Source organism: Xyrauchen texanus, chromosome 15 (genome assembly GCF_025860055.1).
Source record: "Xyrauchen texanus isolate HMW12.3.18 chromosome 15, RBS_HiC_50CHRs, whole genome shotgun sequence".
Lineage (NCBI taxonomy): Eukaryota > Metazoa > Chordata > Actinopteri > Cypriniformes > Catostomidae > Xyrauchen > Xyrauchen texanus.
Genome location: NC_068290.1, coordinates 8,157,573 through 8,182,667, shown reverse-complemented (window position 1 = coordinate 8,182,667; position 25,095 = coordinate 8,157,573). Strand labels below are relative to the sequence as shown.

The 25,095-nt window shown below is 38.7% G+C and overlaps 2 protein-coding genes across 3 annotated transcripts; both read right to left on the bottom strand.

Annotated features, from left to right (window-relative positions):
- Positions 1 to 7,658: 7,658 nt before the first annotated feature.
- txnipb (thioredoxin interacting protein b) lies at positions 7,659 to 10,576 on the bottom strand. Of its 2 annotated transcripts, XM_052144449.1 has the most exons (7): positions 10,489 to 10,569; positions 10,097 to 10,357; positions 9,455 to 9,530; positions 9,199 to 9,346; positions 8,741 to 9,100; positions 8,330 to 8,629; positions 7,659 to 8,232 (listed from the first exon to the last, which is right to left on the bottom strand). In XM_052144449.1, exons 2-7 carry the CDS (start codon positions 10,350 to 10,352, stop codon positions 8,224 to 8,226), a joined length of 1,149 nt encoding a protein of 382 aa, XP_052000409.1. In that variant the 5' UTR covers positions 10,353 to 10,357; positions 10,489 to 10,569; the 3' UTR covers positions 7,659 to 8,223. The 2 variants fall into 2 exon arrangements, with proteins under 2 accessions (XP_052000409.1, XP_052000411.1); XM_052144451.1 differs by having other exon boundaries at positions 7,659 to 8,229; positions 10,097 to 10,576.
- A 1,980-nt stretch (positions 10,577 to 12,556) lies between these two features.
- Positions 12,557 to 21,799, bottom strand: hjv (hemojuvelin BMP co-receptor). Its single transcript, XM_052144669.1, has 4 exons — positions 21,704 to 21,799; positions 18,694 to 18,870; positions 15,736 to 16,217; positions 12,557 to 13,703 (listed from the first exon to the last, which is right to left on the bottom strand). Exons 2-4 carry the CDS (start codon positions 18,794 to 18,796, stop codon positions 13,086 to 13,088), a joined length of 1,203 nt encoding a protein of 400 aa, XP_052000629.1. The 5' UTR covers positions 18,797 to 18,870; positions 21,704 to 21,799; the 3' UTR covers positions 12,557 to 13,085.
- Positions 21,800 to 25,095: the final 3,296 nt, after the last annotated feature.

Below are 25,095 nucleotides of genomic sequence, written 5' to 3'. Positions count from 1 at the left end.
GAAAAGATGCAAGTGGAAACCCAACGACTGTCTCAAGCCGAATGCAATCGCCGCCGAGAATTAAGATTATGCCTATACTGTGGGATTGAGGGTCATTTCCTCCGTGCATGCCCATCACGCCCCCCTCATTGACTCGTAAGTTCAGTTCTTCACCACCCTGTAGTCTCAACACTGTTAACTATATCAGTAACCCTGAAATCTCCAAATTTTCATACTTCAGTCACGGCCATCGTGGACTCCGGGTCGGCCGGCGATTTCATATCAGGAAGTCTCTGCAAAAAACTCAAACTTCAGAGATCCAACACAGCCAAACCATACTCCATCCATGCCGTGACTGGTGAAGTCATCAACAAGGGGTACGTAACATCTCACATAAACCCCATTACATTATGTGTTGAGAACACTCATCAAGAGTCATTTGAACCGCTCATTCTCGAGAATAGCCAAACTGACATAATCCTTGGGCGTCCATGGTTCATCCGCCATCAACCTACCATTAATTGGAGATCTGGCAAGATTCTGAATTGGGGTTGCAACTGCCTTCCGTCTAACATTGCATCCCCCGTATCCCCATCCATCAAGGCCCCAGAGTCGGTTTCAGTGAGTTCAACTTCCGTCGAAAGCCCGACAGAAAACCTGTCAGTGACCATTCCTCCAGTGTACTCTTCGTTTGCGGATGTGTTCAATCCGGTGGCAGCTTCCAGGTTGCCTCCACACCGACGATGGGACTGTGCCATTGACTTGACTCCAGGGGAACCCATTCCCAGGGGTCGGGTATAGGCCTTGTCCATTCCTGAACAGCTATGCAGAAGTACATCGAGGAAGCCCTACACCAGGGGTATATCAGACCATCCACCTCGCCTGCTGCCGCCAGTTTCTTCTTTGTCCCCAAGAAAGATGGAGGGTTAAGGCCATGCATAGATTACAGAAAGCTCAATAAGATCACAGTCAAATTTAGTTACCCACTCCCTCTTGTCCCATCCGCCCTCGAACAACTTCGAGAAGCCAAGAAATTCACTAAACTCGACCTAAGAAGTGCATACAACCTGATTAGGATACGAGATGGGGATGAGTGGAAGACAGCATTCATTACCCCCGCAGGGCACTACGAATACCTCGTGATGCCGTATGGCCTGGTAAACGCCCCCTCCGTTTTTCAAAGTTTTATGGATGAAGTTCTCCGAGACTTCCTGAACCACTTTGTGTTAGTCTACATCGACGACATTCTAATCTACTCAAAAGACCCAGTTGAACACCAACGTCACCTCTCCCTATTGCTCCAACGGCTCCGAGATTTCTCTCTGTTCTTGAAGGCAGAAAAGTGCCTGTTCCATCAGACCACTGTCGAATTCCTGGGTTATCACCTTAGTGAACGAGGAGTTGAGATGGATGACCACAAGACCAGGGTCATCACCTCCTGGCCCACTCCGCAGTCGGTAAAGGAACTGCAAAGATTCCTGGGTTTCTCAAATTTCTATCGACGGTTCATTAATAATTATAGTATGTTAACAGCTCCACTAACCTCCCTCCTGAAGGGAAAACCAAAGACCCTTTCTTGGAACCCTGATGCCGAACACGCCTTTCAGTCTCTCAAGATTGCATTCACCAGTGCGCCCCAGTGCTCAGAACATGCTTCCAAACCCATGCCCTGTGCATTCTTCTCACGTAAGCTATCCACCGCGGAGAGCAATTATGACATCGGCAACAGAGAACTCCTGGCTGTTAAACTCGCCCTAGAGGAGTGGAGACACTGGTTGGAGGGGGCCAAGCACCCGTTCATCGTCCTTACTGACCACAAGAATCTTCAGTATTTGAAGGAAGCCAAAAGACTCAACCCCCGTCAAGCCAGATGGGCCTTGTTCTTTACTCGGTTTCACTTCCACATATCTTATCGGCCAGGCTCAAAGAACATTCGAGCGGACGCCTTGTCGTGTCTCCATGCCCCCGAAGCACCCCAGGAAGAGCCCGAAGCCATCCTGCCTGAAAAATTATTTGTTCACCTCATCCAGTGGGATCTCGACAAACAACTCCTCGAAATGTCACAATGCGTCCCTAGTCCCCCAGAATGTCCCGTTGGAAAGGTCTATGTGCCCGAAGATTTCCGCACGTCTCTAATCTCCTCTGCTCATTCGTCTGTTGGAACAGGCCACCCAGGTATCAGTAAGACTCACTCGACTCTCCAACACAAATACTGGTGGCCAAATATGCAAAGTGACATTACGACATTTATTCAGGGATGCGCTCTCTGCGCCATGACAAAAGTTCCTCGTCATCTACCTACTGGAAAATTGCTACCACTGCCCATCCCACACCGGCCCTGGTCCCATATTGGGGTAGATTACGTCACAGACCTTCCCGCCATACCTGCATCCTTGTGGCCATAGATCGATTCTCTAAAGCCTGCAAGTTAATCCCCCTAAAGAAACTGCCCACAGCCTTTAACACTGCAGAATTACTTATGGAGCATGTCTTTCATAATTTCGGCATTCCAGAAGGTATCGTGTCCGACAGGGGGCCCCAGTTCATCTCCAGGGTGTGGTGAGCTTTCTTTACCCTATTGAACGTAACGGTAAGCCTAACATCAGGCTATCACCCACAGTCTAATGGCCAAACCGAACGAAAGATAGACAGAAATGTGAAGCTTATAATTTTTTTAAAGCACTTACATTAATTCTTCTGTTAAAACTTGAGTAATATTTGAGATGTGAAGTTGTGAAGATGTTTAAGTAATAGTTTTTACAGTCATTTTATGGTTTTGGGGATTGTTGAGAATACATCGTCACATCAACGTACATATCAATGTAAAGTTGGCCATAACTTGCATGCATGCCACAAATGCATGCCATAAATGCTGTCACAAGTGTTCCCATCAGGGAACAGCTACCGGATCCTGGTGTCCAACACAGAGATACTCAGGAGGAGTTTTTATCCTCTGGCAATCTGGCTACTGAATGAGGACACTTGAGGGAGTCTGTATATTCCACCTTCGCACAGACAGTTTGCACTATAATTTTAATTATCTACAAATGTTGCACACTGTATAGTTCTGCATACTCTGTACAGATCTAAATATTTAGCTTATTTTCTACTATATTTTAATTACTCACATTATATTTCTTTATAGTCCACTATATTTTATTCTATTTTTGATCATTATGTGGGTGTTTGTCCTTAGTTCATTGATGGTTCTGTTTGTTGTTGCACTGTGGGACGAGGACCTAAGAAAAAACATTTCACTACATTACATCACATGTATGCAATATGTTCTGTAAGTGACAAATAATAAAACCTGAACCTGTCAATTGAGCTTTACTTCCTTTGAATATTCCTTTGTGGACAGTTAAAAGAACACTTAGAAGGATGCTAAGAAAAATCAAGAGGAGACAACAGTAGGTGGCTATAGTCTGTTTGGCTTGATTTCTGAACTAGGCTAAAGTTCACAAGCTGAAAATGGAAAGAGATGGAGAGAGTACTTGAAGTAGGTCAGGATACAGATCCTTTTTGAGAGAGCTCTATGTAAAGGAACAGCTGCTTAGTGAGTAAACACCTGTATCAGGTTTCTGATTTTCTGATTCAATGTTTCCAGGATTGTTAAACTTGCACTTGACGCAGTTCCAGCCAAGCATGCATGATTCATAACAGGGCGATTCCTTTCCGGTCCCGCATACAGCAGTACTGTATGGTAACAGGTAATTTCAATGCATTTTAAAGTACACTTATTAAATCTGCAGATGTTTTGCACATTTTATGTATTGATTTGTGGGGGAAACCTGCAGAAATCTACACAATAGCTGAAAGTGTCTATACTCGTACTGTTAGCTGTAGCCACAGTATTTAGAAAAGACAAACATGTTGGGGCAGAGAATTTTATGTAGAATTTTATGAATGACTGGCATTGAATAGGAATACAAAGGGCACGGTGTCATGAATAAGAGAGGCTCTGGACCCAAAAGCAGAGTTAAAATAAGTGAATTTATTTATACATTTAAAAGGGCAAAAATCAAACCAACTCTCCTACAAGAGGGATAAACAAACATAAACAACCCCATAGGGGAAACACAACCCAGGAAGAAAATTCGGGCTGGGGAAGAAGGTAAATGGGGCACAGGACCAACCGCATTAAACCACGCTTTCTCACACTAAACTAAACTTGAGCGTACATCATGAGGCAAACACCACGCGATGCATGCAACAGGCGACAAAAACAAGACAGGACACCTGTGTGAGAGTTCGGCCACAAACACACCCAACACCTTAGACAGAAGTGACCGAACCTCAGCACAACATGAGGACAGCTCGCAACCCGGGCACGCAACGCGAGCACAACGTGAGGTGTACTCATGTTTGCGAGAGACAGACAAACTATTGATGCGAGTGCATGCTGCCAAGATGACATAAGTGCGATGCACCCACGTCAATAAAAGACAGACATGGAGCATGCATGTCCGGATCCTGACACAGACTGAAACCAAACCAGAGAGGAAGTCAGTATCCAGACACCATGCTCCCGACATGAAACAAGACAGACCGAAGAGCGCACGGCAGGGAATACAAACCAAACCATGCGCTCACACAAACACAGACAACGGAAAAACACAAGACAGACATGGGACGTTGATGCCACGGTCCAATCAGACAAAAACCCAGACTGACAGAGTGACAGGACCGTGACACACAGTTTCAGGGTGGGCCTGCTAATTGGTTGTATTTATTGCCTGTGTCTACATGGTGTTAAAGGTGAAGTGTGTAATATCAACTACACCACCAGCATCACCAAACTGAAGCCCTAACGAGTATGGCACTGCAAACAGACCAATGTTTTGATAGTGCCACAAGGCTTGTGTTTGCACAGTCTAAGAATGGCTTGCTTATAGCTGTCTCTGTACTTTAAACTGGGATAGGGCAAATTATTTAATAGAGGAAAATGTTATACTTTAAATTATATTCTGTGTATATCATTGCTTTGTAGCTTAGGTTACCCAACCTTAAACTGTAACCCAATCTGACCAGAGCACTTCAAATATGTGTAAATCTGTGTGTGTTTACTAATGATGCTATATTTATGAGTGGCAAATTCCCATACCTATCTGGAAAAATCCTAAAAACAACTGTAAACAAAGGTTCATAAACAGGCCAAATGATGCCTCAAAGGAATATTCTGGATTCAATACGTTACGTAAGCTCATTTAACAGCATAATGTTAATTTATTTCCACTTGTCCCCCCTTTTTTAGAGATGAGTTTAGAGTGATAAAAATTGCTTACTAACCTTTTTTGTGTAAAATTATAGCCAATTTTACAACTTTGTTGTCATGTCGAAGAATAATGCAGTAAACCCTGACAATTTGAACAACTTTACAGGTCAAGTATTACACAAGTTTTAACAGAAGAATCAATGTAAGTGCTTTTATAAAAAATAAGCTTCGCTTTTCTGCCTTTAAACCATCTACAAATTGGCCCCATTCACTTCCATTCTTCACAGTAACCTTGATTTTGTTTTTTTTAAAGAAAAGCAGTGATGGCTGGAAATACATTTTTGTGGTAACCAACATTATGCCACAAATGCTGTCGATGACATGTATTGAACCCAGAAGATTCCTTTCATTAAAATAAAAGAGAATTTGAGAAAATTATCCACACCTATTCCAAAAAGAGGAAATTATAGAGTCCATAGGCCAAAAAAGCATCAATATGTGAATTGTAGGCCACCCATAAACTATATTGAGGATAAATTAATTGTAAATTAATGTAATTAATTAACTAAAATCTAAGAGACTAGATTAGATTATTATTAAAGTACAGTAAAGGGGTTTCACAGAAGAACAACAGAAGTCAATAGGAGGTCCACACAAGTATAAGTGTGTGTGTGTGTGTGTGTGTGTGTGTGTGTGTGTGTGTGTGTGTGTGTGTGTGTGTGTGTGTGTGTGTGTGTGTGTGTGTGTGTGTGTGTGTGTGTGTTTGTGGGTGCGCATGTTTTTGTGATTTACGAGGACAATTTTGTAAGTTACAAACTGGTAATTACAAGGGTATTATGCTATAAATGTGATTTATGAGGACATTTCTAGTGTCCCCATAATTCAAATCGCTTAAAAATCATACTAAACAATGTTTTATTGAAAATGTAAAAATGCAGAAGGTTTTCTGTGAGGGTTAGGTTTAGGGGTTGTGTTAGGTTAAGAGGATAGAATCTATAGTTTGTACAGTATAAAAGTCATGATGTCTATGGAAAGTCCTCATAATGATAGGTAGACCAACATGTGTGTGTGTGTGTGTGTGTGTGCGTGTGTGTGTGCGTGTGTGTGTGTGCAGACACTGCCCAGCCTTGCAGTTTTGTTCAATGTGACTGACACTTTAATTTTTAACTGCTCAGTAAATGCTAAAAGTTATATTTGCTGGCACAGGCTCAGGGACACTTCCATATCTGACCCATGCAGCAGGCTTCAGAGACACTGGACAACCACTGATTTAACTGCCTCATGCAGTCGAATTACACATTACATTGCATTCTTATGAAAGCTTACAGAAAAGGCAAAAGGCAACTAGGAGACAAGGTGTGGATTTCTGAGCTAGGTTCAAGCTTGTGATCTTGAAATGGAGAGAGAGTAAGTGAGGAAGACACAGTGGGGTCTGGATAGGTACAGATCCTTTTTGAGAGAGCTATATGACAAGGAACAGCTGCCTGGTGGGTAAAAACTATCAGGTTTCTGATATTCTTATTTAATGGTTCCAGTAATGCTGATCTTGCCCTTGATGCAGTTGCATCCCAGCACGCATGCAGTCCTGCACAAATGATTCTGGATAGGACAGCTGCTCTTTACATACTGTGATAGTCTGTGCATTAATTATTACTCTTTTAGATTAGTGGAGTTAGTTAGAAGTCTGGTGTCTGTGCTGTCAGATATTCATAAGACTGTTTCTTTACAGGGAACATCAATGATTCGACTAAAACTATTCTAAAATGATAAGCTAAAATAATACTGAGATAAAAGACTTTTCCTGATTAATTGCAGGAGAAAAGATCTATATACTGTAGATGTGGTCTATATACTTGTTGAGTATGTGTACAGTTACCAGCACACTCACTATGGACTTTCCTTTAAAGTTACATCACTGAAATGCTATTCTCAACACAGGCCCATGGATGGAAGTTGCATCACCAACAAGAAAACAGATGGTGGTGTACAAAGACTGTAAATAAACCCCTCCAGATACAAACAATAACATGTGTTCATATCTTTGGCTACTGCTATCAACCTTTCCCCTACATTTATCCTCACATCAGAATTTCACACAATGTGCATTAAAAAATAGTTCTCAGAGATAGATGGATGGATGGATGGTTGGATGATAGATAGATGGACTGACAGCCAGCCAGACATCTGAAATTTGTATTATTACTCAAATTATTGACACTTTACTACATTGAATCATTTCAAATTTTTTATTGTCTTAAGAATGGATAAAAGTGACCCATTGGGTTCAAATAAAAATTTAAACTAGTACAAAATGCAAATATCAGTCATATTTGAATTGGATTAACTAAATGTTGGTATATTAACAGTGGTATAATTCTGACTCTGATATATATATATATATATATATATATATATATATATATATATATATATATATATATATATATATATATATATTCTAATTTCTATACAACCAATTCAAATATAACCCAATATGACATACATTGGTTTTCACTCTCACAAAGTACATCACAAAAATATTGTCTCATGACAATTTTTCTAACCTGAAGGGTTTTCCCACCAGTTATTAGGAGTGCTGAGCAAAACCTCTTTACTTTCCAATCTGGAATGCCAGTAAGAGCAGACAGGATAATATACCAATATGGCAAAATCTAACACAAATCTAAAAACTCTCTCAGATGCTGAGGATTTCTCTGTAACAAACATGAAGATGACAATGGTCATTTTCAAGAGGTGTATTCTTACATTAGTCAAAGTGTCCCTTGATTCAGTAAAAGAGCTTCTGACGACCTCAGTAAAGGTTCACAAACTCCCAATCAACCATTTCTTGGTGTGCCACAGTATTTAATAGTCCACAACTCAGAAGTAAAGCATGCCTGGTCCTCTAGCACTGTCATTCTGCATTTTTAGATCTGAATCTTGCTGTCAGGAGCTGTGTTTGTTCTTCTGCTGGAGCTTAATGCTTTGTGGCAGCAGTTTTTCAGCTGCGTTGAAGGAGAAATGCAGTCTCAATTCTGCTGTACAACCAGAGGAAAGACAGAAGCAATTCTTAGTGCAGTCTCAACTAGGGTAGTGGGTGTATTTATATGTGTGTGTGTATATGTGTTTGTGTACCTCTGTGTATGCTGGGGGAGGGGGGAGATGATACTCGCTAATGCGCATGAAGATTGGACTGTCATCCTCATCGTAATCATTTAGGATAGGGATAATGGAACTGTCCATTTGGTTGTCCTGGGAGATCTCACTGTAACTTGGTGGTGAAGATGGGATGGACATACAAGTGCTGGAGGGGGAACTGCCATCCTGACTGCTCATGCTGCTGGTGCGACTATTCAGGCCATTGAAGGGGATCGTCCCAATGACGAGAGGCAGTTCAAGGATCAGCTTCTCACTGCCTGGGATATGGACATAGATCTGCCCCCGGAGAGAGAGAAAAGCTATTATTTCCGTGACACATGCAAAAAACAGAACAAACATGTACAGTGAAGTCTACTGCTGGCATGAATTATCAGGAATATATCTCACCCTTAAAGTGTAGTCAACGTGGATGATGTCACAGCCCAAGATGGTGGGCTTCAACTTAGGAACACGGAGGACCCTCCCCTGCCACATGTCACACATGCCGGAGATGATGTGATTGCCCCTGACAGAAGTGAGTTTCTCGCAAAACACCTTGGTGCGGTTGTTTGCCAGATAAATGTGTTTGGCTATGATGCCGGCTTTAGGAATGACAATCCGAGAGCAGGTATTCTCGAATTTAGCATCTATGCAAATGTCCTCTCCTTCACAATAACCCTTTCGGTCTATGCGTGCGACAATGGAAACGCTGCCATCAGGAATAAACATGCAGGTTACTTTCTTCTCTTTTGCACCTGTAACTGGAGTCTGAAAAGAGCCAGAGAGAAAAATGAAGGACTATTGTCTCATGTTTGAATCACATCCGGTTAATAGAAGTTTTGTGTGACCTCTCTAGGCTTACTCACCATGAGTTCTTGGGTGTTTACATCAATGGGTTCCTCCACCTTAAAATGTTGCTTGCATTCTGCAAATGGCTGTCCTGATTTTTCTATGACCACATTCACATAGTACTGGACTGAGCCAAACTTTCCTGCATAGGAGGAAACTAGGCACCTGTTCAGGATTGGATGATTTTGGATTAGTGAAGTAGTGACTCAGTCGGGTATAATTAACCGTTTTAGATGCAATATTTGTAATACGCAGTTCCCAAAAGAAACCTACCCCGCCTGTGGAAGTTCAAACCCGAACATGAACTCATATTTGTTTCCAGGCCTGAGAGTGATGGAGCCATCTGCATCTGCAGAGAAGAAATTGTGCTTTAAGAAACACTAACACCAGGGCAATAACCACCACATATAAGTATATTTAGAATAATGGTCTATTAATATAAGGTTTTCAGTGACCAATTCCTAAACTTTTATTTTGAATGTGTGGTTACAACGTAGTTCTTTACTTACACATTTCAGTTCATTCATCTAAACTTTTATTTAAAAAGAAATCCAACCTAATTGTAGTAATGGACCTATAAGGCAGAAAAAACATCACCCACTCTAGGCCTTATTTGGAGTTCAATTCAAAAATTAAATATGGCGCTATAAAAAAGGAATGAAAACGAGGCTCTGAAGGATAGACTTGCAGTCTCTTCAGTGTTCAGTGAGTTGTACCTCTGCATAAAGCTGTATAAAGGTACGTACTAGATCACATCTTATTTCCATAACTCATGTTTTCTGGAGTTTCTAGTCTACTTACATTTTTCTCGTTTTCATTCACGCCAAAAATCATATATGGTGTGCCACTCTGAATAAGGTCCATTCAAACTATTTCACAAGTGCATTTGTGTCTAAAACAATGCTTGGCTTTTACCTGTGGGTTGATGATCAAGGTGAAGAACCTCTTCGTATTTCAGATACTCGATTTCCTCCCTGCAGCGCAGCTTTCCTTTACTATATTCGACTTTAGCGCATCCGATCCCGAACAGTCTGACGGCGGAAATCCTCGTCACCTCTGACACCTCCACCACCACCCGCCCGGCCACTTTATCTCCGCCGCTGTACGCGCTCTTGTTCGGGTCACTCAGTTGAACCTCGAAGGTCTTGGGTTTCTTTTTCAGCACGCCCATTTTTGCTGTTTAATTAATTTAGCAAGTTGAACAAATTACTAACCTGTAATAATACTACTACTAAAAGTGTTACTAAAGGTATCTTTTCGATTAATTCCTAAAGTAAATGAATGACTCAGTTGCTCGTCAAGCTCACCAATATGTGCTGATGTTATTATTATTTTCTATGAGATGTTTTTGTAATTTGGTGGTCACTCTGTTCCATCGGTAAACACTGAGTGAGAGTGGGTGGTTATATAGTTCACACGCCGCTCTGCTGATGATGTGAGCTGGACACACATATGGGCATTAGCGCTGGGCACCCTCATGCGCCCGTGGATCGCCCCACGGGCATCTCTCTCATAGGACACACGGGCTGTGAACTTCCACTCGGGCCAATGAGCACTCGGCCAGAGCGCGTGGACAGCTCGTGGGTATGGGGCAGGAGGCGTTTGAGGAGGAGGGCAAATTACATGGAGCAGGGTTGGGGCATGAACAGCTGAGCACACATTTGCCCTGCTCAAAAACATGTTTGGGGAGTGATGTAAACTCACATATGACACGATATTGATAAAACGTGATTTAGCAATAATTTAAACAGACGTAAAATACAGAATGTCTCCAAATCAAGCATTCAAATAACATTGTTACAATTTCCAAAAAAATGAGCACTCTCTCTGTCTCTGTTTTGTTTTTACCATGATGCAGAATGATTAAAATATGCATTCAGGGGCAGACTGGCCATAGGGAGAATCGGGTGTCCTGGAAATAAATGCTATGTATGTATGTATGATGTATGCATATTTATATAAGGATGAGCTACCAATGCTATATCCGTATAGTTTTTACACTACATTATGGTTCTGCTGGTAACACATCCTGATAGGAATTATCTGCCTGACAAGATGTGCTACCTAGGTTTAAACACTTTTCATGCTGTTGTAGTACTGACAGGTTCTCCCATGCCTCCCGACTTTTGCTACCCAAGTATAGGCTTTACACATCACTGTTTTTACTGCTAGTAGCACAGATTGTCAGCACCAGCAGCGAAATGGTGCCGAATAGGGCACGAACACAAACCATGGCATATGATGAAAAAACATGGTATTGTACATGTAAAAAACAAATGTTATCAGAATGAACCATTTCCAAAAAGCCTTTGTATCAACATGAATCATGTAAACATTCATTATATGCCATGGTACAACAAGTTCTTGGTACTTTTTTGTTAGTTTCTAGAAAACCTGACTGTGCAGAGAGTTATCAGAAAAACAGAAACATACAGTGAAGTCCAGAGATAGCTGTGGTCATCAGAGATGACCTAATAAATGCACCCATCACTGCAGGCCACATGCTGTAAAACGTGTATAAGTTCACGTTGACTCATGAGAGCAAGTCTCCTCTGTTTGGATGAGCAGTGCCATCTGCTGACTGATCCAGCACATTTTACTGTGTATCTTCCTATAGAAGGAAGTTCAGAAGGAGCCCATTTATATAACCCATCAATCACTGTGGTAAGAATAAATATACACAGCTGCTTACATCATTCGTTCTCACATCCCTTTTCCGCACACAACAACATCCATTGTGGACTTGGGCCAAAGCTACCTACACTTACAAATGTCCCTCTTATTCATTATAGGCCTAAGAACATTAAATGTGTCATTTATAATGCAAGAGATAAGACAACTTCCAACCAAACTTTTACCAGTATAACATAAACATTAAAGTTAACCCAGATGAACACCATCTGGCATCACCCCTTAAACAAGTGTGAAATGCCTCAAAATCAGTACATTAGTCACAAAAAATTCACAGTTATAGATTTAGACTAACTTGTTTTTCAATCTATGGAGTTACAACATTACATTTTTAGGAGATAGAATGAAAACATAGAAAATGTGACTTGTCTTCACTTTTCAAATGAAGTTTTACACAGATTCTCATGATACATTTCCATGATGCATATCATTTGCATAGTGGTCTGAAATTTTGGTCACCAGATTGACAGAAAAAAATATTCAAAAGTCTTTATTTTAGCTTTAGATAAATGAATTTCATTTGGTAATAAGGGTAATTTCCTGTGGTCTGCAACATCTGGTGTAACCTTCATTCATCAATACTGTGTGGGCCAGCACAGGACAATAAACTACTGCTGAGTGGATATAGTTTAGATTATTTCTTTATTATAAATACACTCAAATTATTCCTGCATAAACCTCATCCACAATGAAAACATTAACTATGTCTTCGATTGAAATTTGCAGTATTTTCTTTCTTCATATATACACAAATCATTCATTTTATGTGCATGTAACACTGAATTAAACACAAAAATGCATTTTCTTTTTTTTTGCGAGGCAGTTCCAGACAGCCTTTGTTCACATAAAACATACAAACTTCCAAACTCTGGCAACTCTGCCCTGCTAGAAAGAAGAAGAAGAAAAAATAAGGTGGTCAGCTGGTCCCCGAGCCTCAGCAGGCTGGTTTAGGCTGGTCTGTTTTGCTGGTTTTAGAGGGGTTTGGGGCACTTGTCAGCTGGATAGGCTGGTAGACCAAAACCAGCTTGTCAAGGCGGTGAGACCAGCTAAATTAGCTTAAACTAGCTAAGACAACAAAACCACATTAAGTTGGTATAAGCAATTTTAGCAGCAGGGCAATGGGATGTAAACACTGAACAACTGTATAAATATAATTTTTAAATATCAAGTAAGCCCTGCTTTAGGCTTTCGAAAACTGTAGAATTTACCATCATCAGACTGGAACTGAGACAGCACGTCTAAGTGTCTCTGTGAGGACACTCATGGCCAATACCACTGGCAGAGTCGGAGTGGTGTTACCTGCCCTGGCTGTCAGCAGGTGAACCCTTTCAGGGTCAGAGATCATTGCACGAGCATCCTCCAATGCAGCCACAGCTGAAGCACTAGAGTTCAAATTCCCAGTGACCTGTAAATCAAACAGGCAGGACTGGAAATACACATCTCGCACAGGAAGCAGGGAGGAGCAGTGTGCGTACGCAGCGGTGGACAGATGCGCAGGTGGCATCTCCAGACGCTGTGACACTGGACAGCCCCACACACACAACTGCAGGTCCTGCTCGGGTGTGTAGGACTCCACGATCGCACGAGGAGAGCGAACTGACAGACTGAGCGACGGGCCGACCTGACGCACCAGCAGTGTCGTCCCGATGTGTGTAGCCCTGATCTCGACGTATTTGCCAGGGTCATGAGAGTGAATGCGAAGGCTTTGGTGTCCTCTGCGATCACCGCTGGTCATAGAACCATCTACAAACGCTGGGGGAACATTGTCCAGCTCTGCTTGGTATATCTGGAGCTCTGCACACTCACGTGAGTTTTTAAAGATAACCGTGATCTGAGGAGGAAATGGAGATCAAAGAACTGTCAGATAAAAAGTACCCCAAAAAATACTTCACAGCAGTGGTTTGTTGCAACCCAAAAATGGGTCTGTTCTAAATAATAAAATGCAAACTCAACTAATAATTATGCATAATCAGGGCAGCAAAAAATAGTAAAAATATCAATGGCTGTGCATCCAACCACAATGTGTTTTGCATTAAAAACTAGAGACCAGAGAGTCTCCAGACATTGGAGAGATCTGTAATAGAAATGATATGGCTAAAAGTATATGGCTACAGTTCCATATTGAAAATAATAATATTTATTGTTACTAGTACAAATGTATGTTGATATCTAAAAATTAAATTCAAGATATCTGCAACAAAATGTTGACTGATAAAATTGCTGGTAACACTTTCTACAAAGCCCATATATTTATAATGCATTGTAAAGGCATTATAATGCTTTAGTAATGTCTCATAATACACCTTATAATATATTATAACGTCTAAGAAATAATTGTAACCACAATTATAATACATTACAATAATTACCTATTCATATTTATACCTTAGAGAACAATGCATTAAGGAACATTTAATTTTATCTTCTGAATATAAAGTGTATTATTTATTCAAATATACACTGTATAATAGGTATGCTATATCAGAAACTCTAAATATGTAATGTTGATCACACATGTAGCAAATCTTCTTGGGTATAACACACCCAAGTATAAAAAATTTATCTATATTGTACTTATGTTATGGTATAAGAAGATACTGCTTTTGTAACTTTACTTTTGCCTTTTGACTGTTTATACTATGCTGCTTTTGCATGACAGCTCTTAACTGATTAACTTTATTAGCTTCTGCTGCATTAAAATTGGGTTATGCATTTTGCACTCTAAACTATGAATGGGGAAGTCTTATAATGTATAACTGTAGTTATAATTATTTATGAGAAGCTATAGCTTATAATAAGCTGTATTATGAGACATTATATATGTAGTATAATGCATTTATAATGCCTTTACGATGCATTCTAAATATGGGCTTCATAGAAAGTGTTACCAAAATGCTATTCTTACTAGTAAAATGTAATTATGACTAATGAAATTACAGGTATCTTTAGGAATATTTTGGGTTCATTAGAGAACAAGTTAAGCTCAATCGACAGCACTTGTGGCATAATGTTGATTACCACAAACGATAAGAAGCAAAAATGAAGGTTACAGCGAGACACTTACAACAGAAGTGAATGGGGCCAATTGTTTTAGAGTTAAAGGCAGAAATGTGTAGTTATAATTTTATAAAAGCACTGCCATTATTTGTTCTGTAATTTTTATTATTATTATATTTTATAGTTTTTTTTGTTTTATTTGAGCTGTAAATTTGTTTCAATCATAATTTACATGATGACGCCATAAAGTCATCATGGCAATGAAGCTGCTAAATTGGATATAACTTTACACAGAAAGTAAGCAATTTTATCAAACTAAAATCATGTTAACACACATATTGTTTATGTCTCGTGGCTATGCTTTTGAAACTGTAAGTATTTTAATGTTTATGGATTGGGCCCCATTCACTTCCATTGTAAGTGCCTCACTGGAACCCAGATTTTTGCAAGTCAAAATGTATTTTTGTGGTATCCAACAAATGCTGTCAACTGAGTTTAACTTGTAATAAACCCGGGATATTCCTTTAACTGTCTTTTTTACTAGTAAGTATTTTGAATAGTCAAAACTGAGCTGCAGATATCTAGAATTTAATTACGACAAGAAATGCTGGGAGAGTTTTAGACAAAATCAACCTGCTACAGTCCTCCTGTCAAAAGGGCAGTTCTTGGCATGAATAAGCTGCAGAATAGACCAGACTTTACACTAATAGTCAAAGGTCTGGAGCTGCGAGATTAGTACACAAACACCCTCATCTAAAATGATTAGTTTCATCCATTATATACACCCTGTTCCATTTAACTAAGACCAGTCAAACTATTTTATTAATTGTATGACAATGGAGTAAGTGGAACACAGTGGCGCTCACCTTTGTGAGCACAGTGGAGTAAGAGCTCCCTCTAGTGGGCGTACTTGTGGCTTGGATGTACATGTACTTGTTATCTATGAGAGGCCAGGCTCCCTGTACAGCACATGTTTGGAACTCATCATTAAAGGTGCGGATGTGAGGGTCCCCAAACACCCCGCAGTGCAGATAATCTGGGGCCCGGCCCTTCTCATAGACGCATCCGTCCTCTGAGAGTGGGGCCTGGGGCAGGGGCCGTGGCTGGGCTGTTGGGCCAGTTTTGGGGCAGCGATGTTGGATGAGCAGGTCCTCAATGCCCTGCACAGCAGAGTGGTAGGCCAGGTCTCCGCGGCACGCCCGGGCAGTCCGCTGTGTACAGAGGGCGTAGGATCGCAAGGCACTGCAGTATCTGGCATTACTCCCCTCCCTCCCCCCAGTGACCCCCATTTCTAGAGTCGCAGCCACAAATTCTGAGTTACATCGCAGGATCCGACACTGTGCATACACTGCAGGTAAAGAAAACAAATTAAGTTTACAGTGTTCATCTTTGAATAGTAAAATATTTTTGCTGTGTCTTGGAGTCTGACTTATATGTGCATTAAATTCAGCCACTTTTTCCACAGATTTTATATTAATTCACTAAATATATATATATATATATATATATATATATATATATATATATATATATATATATATATATATATGGTTCCTAATAAACAGACAATTAACAGGTTTTACTAACAAAATAGTACTACTAAGTAGCTAAGGTCAGCATTTAAAAAACAAAAATGTGTATGTACCACTATAATAACATGGCATTCTTTGAAGTATGTTGAAGTACCATATAAATATCATGGTACACCATGCAATATGTTTATGGTAATCATTCAGAACCAAGGAAAATGGGTACTTGATGCATAAAATGTCTATGAAATTTCTGTACTGACATCAAGATGTTAGGTGAAAAGTTATTTGAATTTATAAGAAAATTACATATTTTAGGTGCTTTATGTAATTTCTTTGTCATATTTTACTATTATTAATCACTCTTTTGCCATCATTATGCTATTTTAAATGGCACTGCAGAATGACATAAGTTTTTTTAAAAGAACAAATATTACATGTAGTCTCTCATTTACTATGAGATCATACAAACAGCATGCATAATGATTATATAATAAATTAGCAAAATGCTGTTCGAAGTAGTTTTAAATGGAGTTTCGATGGCATATTTCATACTGCAAGATGGGTATGTACTGTATATATCATCTCATATACAGTATATATTTATATAAGAAAATTAAAACATATACATACACACACATCGATCAGCCATAACATTAAAACCACCTGCCTATCTTTTGCCGGCAAAACAGCGCCAACCCGTATCTCAGAATAGTATTCTGAGATGATATTCTTCTCACCACAATTGTGTTTATCTGAGTTACCGTAGACTTTGTTAGTTCGAACCAGTCTGGCCATTCTCTGTTTACCTCTCTCATCAACAACGCACTTCTGTTCACAGATATTTTTTTTGTTTTTGGCACCATTCAGAGTAAAATCTAGAGACTGTTGTGCGTGAAAATTCCAACAGATCAGCAGTTATGGGAATACTAAAAACAGCCCATCTGGCACCAACCATCATCCATGCAATTATCTAATCAGCCAATCATGTGGCAACAGTGCAGTAATTAAAATAATGCAGATAATGGTCAGGAACTACAGTTCACATCAACCATCAGAGTGGAGAAAAAATGTGATCTCAGTGATTGAGCGTGGCATGATTGTTGGTGCCAGGTGAGCTGGTTTGAGTATTTCAGTAACTGCTGATCTGCTGGAATTTTCATGCACAACAGTCTCTAGATTTTACTTTGAATGGTGCCAAAAACAAAAAACATCCAGTGAGTGGCAGTTCTGTGGATGGAAATGCCGTGTTGATGAGAGGTCAACGGAGAATGGCCAGACTAAAGTAGTTTGAAGTCTATGGTAACTCAGTTAACCCCTCTCTACAATTGTGGTGAGAAGAATATCACCTCAGAATGGTATTCTGAGATGCGGGTTTGCACACAATATTAGGCAGGTGGTTTTAATGTTGTGGCTGATCTGTGTATATATAAATTTGAAGTCAGAAGTTTACATACAATTATTTTTGGAGAAATGTCCTCTGGTCTGATGAAACAAAAATATAACTGTTTGGCCATAATGACCATCAATATGTTTGGAGGAAAATGGGTGAGGCTTGCGAGCCAAAGAACACCATCCCAACCGTGCATTATGGGGGTGGCAGCATCATGTTGTGAGGGTGTTTTGCTGCAGGAGAGACTGGTGCACTTCACAAAATAGATGACATCATGAGGAAGGAAAATGATGTGGATATATTGAAGCAACATCTCAAGACATCAGCCAGGAAGTTAAAGCTGGGTGGCAAATGGGTCTTCCAAATGGACAATGACCCCCAAAAATACCGACAAAGTTGTGGCAAAATGGCTTAAGTTCAAAAAGGTTTACCTCAATCTGTTAGAAAATGTGTGGGCAGAACTGCAAAAGCGTGTGCGAGAAAGGAGGCCTAGAAACTTGACTCAGTTACACCAGTTCTGTCTGGAGGAATGGGCCAAATTCCAGTAACTTATTGTGAGTAGCTTGTGGAAGACTACCAAAAATGTTTTACCCAAGTTAAACAATTTAAAGGCTATGCTACCAAATTCTTAACCATACCAATAATTCCCTCTACTAGCATTTCTGGCATTTCACATTCTTAAAATAAAGTAGTGATCCAAACTGACCTAAGACAGGGAATGTTTTCTACAATTAAATATCAGGAGTTTATATGTATTTGGCTAAGGTGTATGTAAACTTCTGACTTCAGTGTGTGTGTGTGTGTGTGTGTGTGTGTATTTCATAGTGCTACAATCTGATACTTACACTTTACATATTCTATCACCAACACAGTTTTTTGATGAGGGTTAAAAGGGACTTTACCTGAAGGAGCACTAAAGATCAGGACCATTGCAATAACAAGAATGATGTGATTCCATGTTGTGTGCGAGTGATTCCCACAGGCAGCTGGTGCTGCCATTCCCATCCATACAGACACAGGCAAGTCAGCCTGCTCACAGGTGTCCGAACAGGTGCTGCAGCTCTGCGCACTGAAGCGCACTACATACAACAACCACATGGGGAGACAAGCCCAAAAAAATCAAGTCACAAATCTGTAAACAGTGTGAAATCTGAAAACTCACATAAGGTCTTTAAAACATATTGAACATTTGTATATTGCCATATTGTGCCAGAACATCTCACTTTATTCTTTCTAAAGGTATTGTAACCTTAAAAAAAAACTTTTTGAACAGTTTGAACATTTCAGTTGTGTTGTTGAACAAATTAAAGATGATTCAATAATGGACTTTTAGCGAAGAAAGTATTATATTTCTAATCATTAATGTTAGACTAAACTATTATTTGGTTTAAACTAGGATTTAATACATGACCATTCATCTGACATATACCAAACTTAATAAATAATGAAAGAACATGTTCAGTAGCTTTCAGAAATCAGGATTTTTTTGCTGCTTGTTCAATTTGCTTAAAGCAACACAATTCTAGGACTTGATTTAATTGTGTTTTATCCATTTAAATGTGTAAATTGGAAGTTTAATTTGAGTTGGGACTACATGTATACTTTTTGTTTTGTTAATGTAGCATTTATGAAACTGTGCAGGGGATTTCCATTTCCCAGCATGTTTTGCATGGGACTCGATAGGGAGAGTAAATGTTAAAATTAAGTATTATTTTATGTTTTTGTGCAATATGAATGTAAAGTTGGACACTTGTTAGAGTTAAATGTTTGTTATGTTAAGGTTCATTATGGTTTCTGTTATGCTGGAGATTTGTGGGTTATCATTATGGTGATGAGTGCAGCTTGAGCTAACGATGAGGTCAGGTAAATGTTGCATATTATAGGGATTGCAGTAAATTCATATTATGAATTATGAAGTCCGCTATATGATAAATGTGGGTGAGAAACAGATCAAAATGTAAGTCCGTTTTTACCATAAATTCTCCTCCCTGACCAATAGGTGGTGATATGCACAAAAAATGTAAATTGCCAAAAACAAGACAAGAACAATTTGAAAGTGGAGATTGATAGTAAAAAAAGGACTGAAAAATTTATCTGTTTCTCACCCAAATCTATCATGTTGCTTCTGAAGATACAGATTTAACCACTGGTGTCTTCTGGATTACTTTTATGACGCTTTCATGTTCTTTTGGATCTTTAAAATTGTTTTACCCATTCATTTGCATTATGAGGACTGTTTGTATTCAGCAGAAGAAAGAAAGTCATACACATCTGAGATGGCGTGAGGGTGAGTAATTGATAAGAGCTTTTACATTTTTTGGTGAACCATACCTTTAAATTCGAACCCTGGTTAAAAGTAATTACAAAATTTTAGTTTTTAAGAAAAGCTCTAGCATAATTTGTTTGCAAATGCAACATATTCGTGCCATTCATATATTTTTAATACAGGAATCAGGAATGTTCTCAGTAATGTTGTTGCTGCAACAAACCTGTCTCCATTGCTGGGAATATTTTGCAGTTTGGACTGTGTTATTTACTAAGACTCAAGAACAAATAGTGGTGGAAAGCGAGTAAACTCCAATTCCAGTGTGTTTGTGTTTGCTCTCGACCTACAGCTCTCATTTAAACAATCTGTCAAAACAGAGTCCATTCATTTATGCTGAAACAGAACAAATCCTGGTGGCATCACAAAGGAAAGCAAATCATTTTCAACACATGACAAATACGTATCTCAAATCTCATAATCTGACAAAACATCTCATTCAGCTTATCCATGTAACTCTTCTGCCTGTACCGATTCACTAACAGAGCTTTGGGTGTTCCTGCCGCTTCAATACTAACAGCTGATATTTATTCTAGTTGATGGGACGGTTGGTGACAGGGGGCAGTTACGAGAGTCGCATGGCAGAAATAGAGAGTTCTAAATATAACCCACACCAGCCTGCCCCTCCAGCACCTGCCCCAGTGGAAATTGACGAGGCAAGCTCTGAGGTGGGTGTGAGACATACAGCAGAAACTCCACAGTTCTCCGTTACCATCTGCAGTCTAATTTCAGCTGAATGCTTCAGAATCATTCTCTCTTTGACTGAAGTGTCACTGCATGTGGAAATTTGCTCATTCTGGTGTGCCATCATTTTTAAAGAGCGTTCAGTTCAGCTCCAGAAATCTCTACATACACACACACACTGGGTCCCAAACACTTCACAGATACAGAGGAATGGGATCCTCCCCTAAACAGTTGCATCTATAAAATTCTCTGTTAGTCTCATACACACACAGTTAATGAGTTTTGTGAATCAAATCCAGCATTCCTGTTAGACGGCACTGTAAACTTGATTGTCTGTGCTATGATTATGTGCACTTGAGTCTTTGTGCATCACTCTGTGTGTGTATAATAGCAGATTACAGTATGCTCATACTCATACAATATGAAAAAAAAAAATCATTTCTCAAATTCCTGATGTCACAGAATAGCAAACCATTATAAAACAATTAATTAAAATAAATCAGATGAGTTTATATTCATATCTCAGCAGAAACAAAAGTCATTGCTGAAATGCACAAACAAACACACATACACTGAAAACCAAAAAGTGCCATGTATGACCAAGTTTTTGGACATACAATGGCATTTCTTCAAGAACATTGATATGTGTAAATACCTTGGTACATTAATATGGTAAACATTCACTATATATTCAATATTAGAGTACTATAGTACTGAATGAGTGGACCATCAGAAAGAATTTGAATGCATCAACCTGACTATTCTCGATTTAGAGTGTTAGACATTATAATGCGATAAACCAACTCAAACCTGCATAATAGTTGTAGAGTTCTTAACTTTGTGAATGTTTATCAGTGGACACGTAATATTACGGATAGTAGTAAACAGCATTAACAAAGACTCACGGAAATAGAGGACTGTCCTTTAGACCGAGCACGCCGTTAGAGATCTTTCTCAGTCACTTCAGATTTGTCAGCCGGACACCGAGGCGTTCATGTGACGGGATCATGTGCGGAGTGACCCCTGCGTCACCGTCCCGCACGAGAGAGACGTATAAACCCACAGCGCGCACCTGCCACACACGAACCAGCTGACGGAGAGCTCTTCCAATCTCTCACTGTTTGACAACATAACATACATAGCCTACTGATATTTCAGAGTATCTATTCTTTGCTTAGATTACACCCTGGGCATTCTCTCAACCAACTTCATGAGGTGGACGTTAAGTTATCTAATTATATTTAGACGGACAATTAGAATGACAGACAGACAGACAGACATAGATAGTAACAGTCCTCAAGACAGACAGATAGATAGATAGATAGATAGATAGATAGATAGATAGATAGATAGATAGATAGATAGATAGATAGATAGATAGATAGATAGATAGATAGATAGATAGATAGATAGATAGATAGACAGAGAGAGAGACAGATAAATAGACAGATAAATAGACAGACAGACAGACAGACAGACAGATAGATAGACAGATAGATAGATAGATAGATAGATAGATAGATAGATAGATAGATAGATAGATAGATAGATAGATAGATAGATAGATAGATAGATAGATAGATAGACAGAGAGAGAGACAGATAAATAGACAGACAGATAGATAGATAGATAGATAGATAGATAGATAGATAGATAGATAGATAGATAGATAGATAGATAGATAGATAGATAGATAGATAGACAGATAGATAGACAGACAGACAGACAGACAGACAGACAGACAGACAGACAGACAGATAGATAGATAGATAGATAGATAGATAGATAGATAGATAGATAGATAGATAGATAGATAGATAGATAGATAGATAGATAGGCTTATACAGTGTGCAATGCCTAAAGTTTGATTTTGAAATAATTTGATCTAATATTTAAAAATGTTAAAATGTTGCAAAGTTAATGACAATCCAAGAAATCATCACATTTATCTTGAGGCAAAACACTTATTTGTCACTTTCAGGTTTGTTCAAGGTGATTAAATCAAAAGTGTTTTTAATAACTGTCCAGTAAGAGAAAAGATAATTTAGGGTAAAAAAAGACCCCCTGTTGAAGGGGCTAAAGGCCACCATAAAACACATTCACATTCACCATTGTTTTTCTTAAGTGGGGTGAATAGATTTGTAATGAAGAATGTTCAAAGTGGACTCACATTGACTGACCCAATCATAACAGAGATTAATTTGTTATTTGAATACAAATACGCCAAACACGTGGGGTAAAAGGCCACCTTGCGATAATAATTTTTTCTCCCCATTTGGAATGCCCAATTTTCAATCCGTCCTCGTGGTGGTGTAGTGACTCGCCTCAATCCTTGTAGCGGAAGACGAATCTCAGTTGCTTCCGCGTCCAATTTGGTTGCTTAGGAGACCTGGCTGGAGTCACCACCATTTTTTTTTTATCAAAACAACCTTTATTTAAAAAAAAAAAATAATAATAATATATATATATATATATATATATATATATATATATATATATATATATATATATATATATATATATATATATATATAAATGTTGCTCCATCATTAATTATTTAAAAGAAATGTATTTTTTTTCTTCAATCTTGATAAATGTCTGTGACCAGAAAAAAAAAAGGTAATTTTCACCATACTATAGGGTACAATGTGGCTAAAGGCACACTTAAAGGAAAATTAGATTTAAAAAAATTAAATACATTTATTTTTATTAAATATTGATGGAGCAACTAAATTTGAGTGAAAAGAAATAACAACAGAAGGTTGTTTTGAATACAATTATTATTATTTTTTTTTAAAGGCGGCGAGGGGGACTTTTACCCCACAACTGGGGTAAAAGGCCCCTAGGGAGGTTTAAAGTGATATGGGGGCAGTATAGGACACAATTTGTCAACTTATGCAAATACTTCAAAAGGGTGTATGATTTCCTGTTAATTTAAAACACATTTGGCATTTTATAGCATTTCAAGTATTCTATAAACAAATGAATCTCCATTGTGATTGGACCAGTCAATGTGAGCCCACTTTGATCATTTTTCATAAACAATCTATTCACCCCATTTAAGAAAAACAATTAGTTTAATTGGAGCCTTTAGCCCCTGCAACAGGGGGATTACAAAATCAGATTACAAAATCGAGTACTTGGAATTTGATTAAATTACATTTAAAAATACTTGTAGTTGGATTACAGTTACTTTTATAGATTACATGACAACATAATAAACAGGCAATGGCAGTAAATTGTTCATAATTTATTCATATCAATATCATCATATTCTTACACTGAATTGTCTCACAGATGAAAGTTTTGAGCATGTGCTTCTTTTACGTTACAACAGTAAGATGCATCTCAGCTTTGGAATAGGTGATGGACTAAGTTTTGAGCTTTCATTTCAGGTTCATTGTTGTTTATTCATGTAATGTTTATATTATTAATACACTTCAAATGAACTAGAAATGTTATATATATATATATTATTTCTTATTACCTTCCCAATGGTGTGCAGATCACGCATTGAAGTTAATTGCTTCAAAGGATCTAGTGGATGCCATCTCTAAGGGTCCTGCCCGCAAGGTACACAATAGCTCAATTGCAAAATATGCAGCAATATGGAACAAGATCCCATCACTCTACTGTTGTCCACTGCATGAAACTTGATGTAAAACTTAACATAATTGTTCCTTGTGTGACTCGGTGGATGTTTTAAAATATGCTCTTTTAGAATATTCTTGCTGTTGAAAATATATCTTGCACCTCAGCTTTGGAATAGGTGATGGACTATCAGTTAGCAGTAAGGGTTAAAAGGGTTAAGCTTTGACCCAGGCAACGTCATTGCTGTTGATTTTATGGTCATCAATTTTAATTAATTCTTTTTAATGTTCGTAATGCTGCTATTGTTTTATGCACTTATAATGAATTTGATGTCTCACTGTTTAGAAATATAATCTTTGGCTATGCACCTTCATGTAATGTTTAATGCACTTTTAAAAAATGCCATAAGGAGCTCTTTTTATTAGGCTCTTTTTGTCAGTATAAGAATTGAATATACATTTTCTTCCTCTTTGTACTTTGTTAAAATGATTATCCTACTCAAATGCATGAGACATAAAATAAAATAGAATTAGGTTGAACGTAATCCAAAAGTAATCTGGTTAGATTACCCTCAAATGTAACCAATTATATTACGTTACTGATTGCATTTTTTGTCATGTAATTTGTAATCAGTACCTGACACAAGTAATCCACCCAGCTCTTTCTGTGGAACACCTGTGTGTGTGATTTCTCGGTTTGGCGTTAA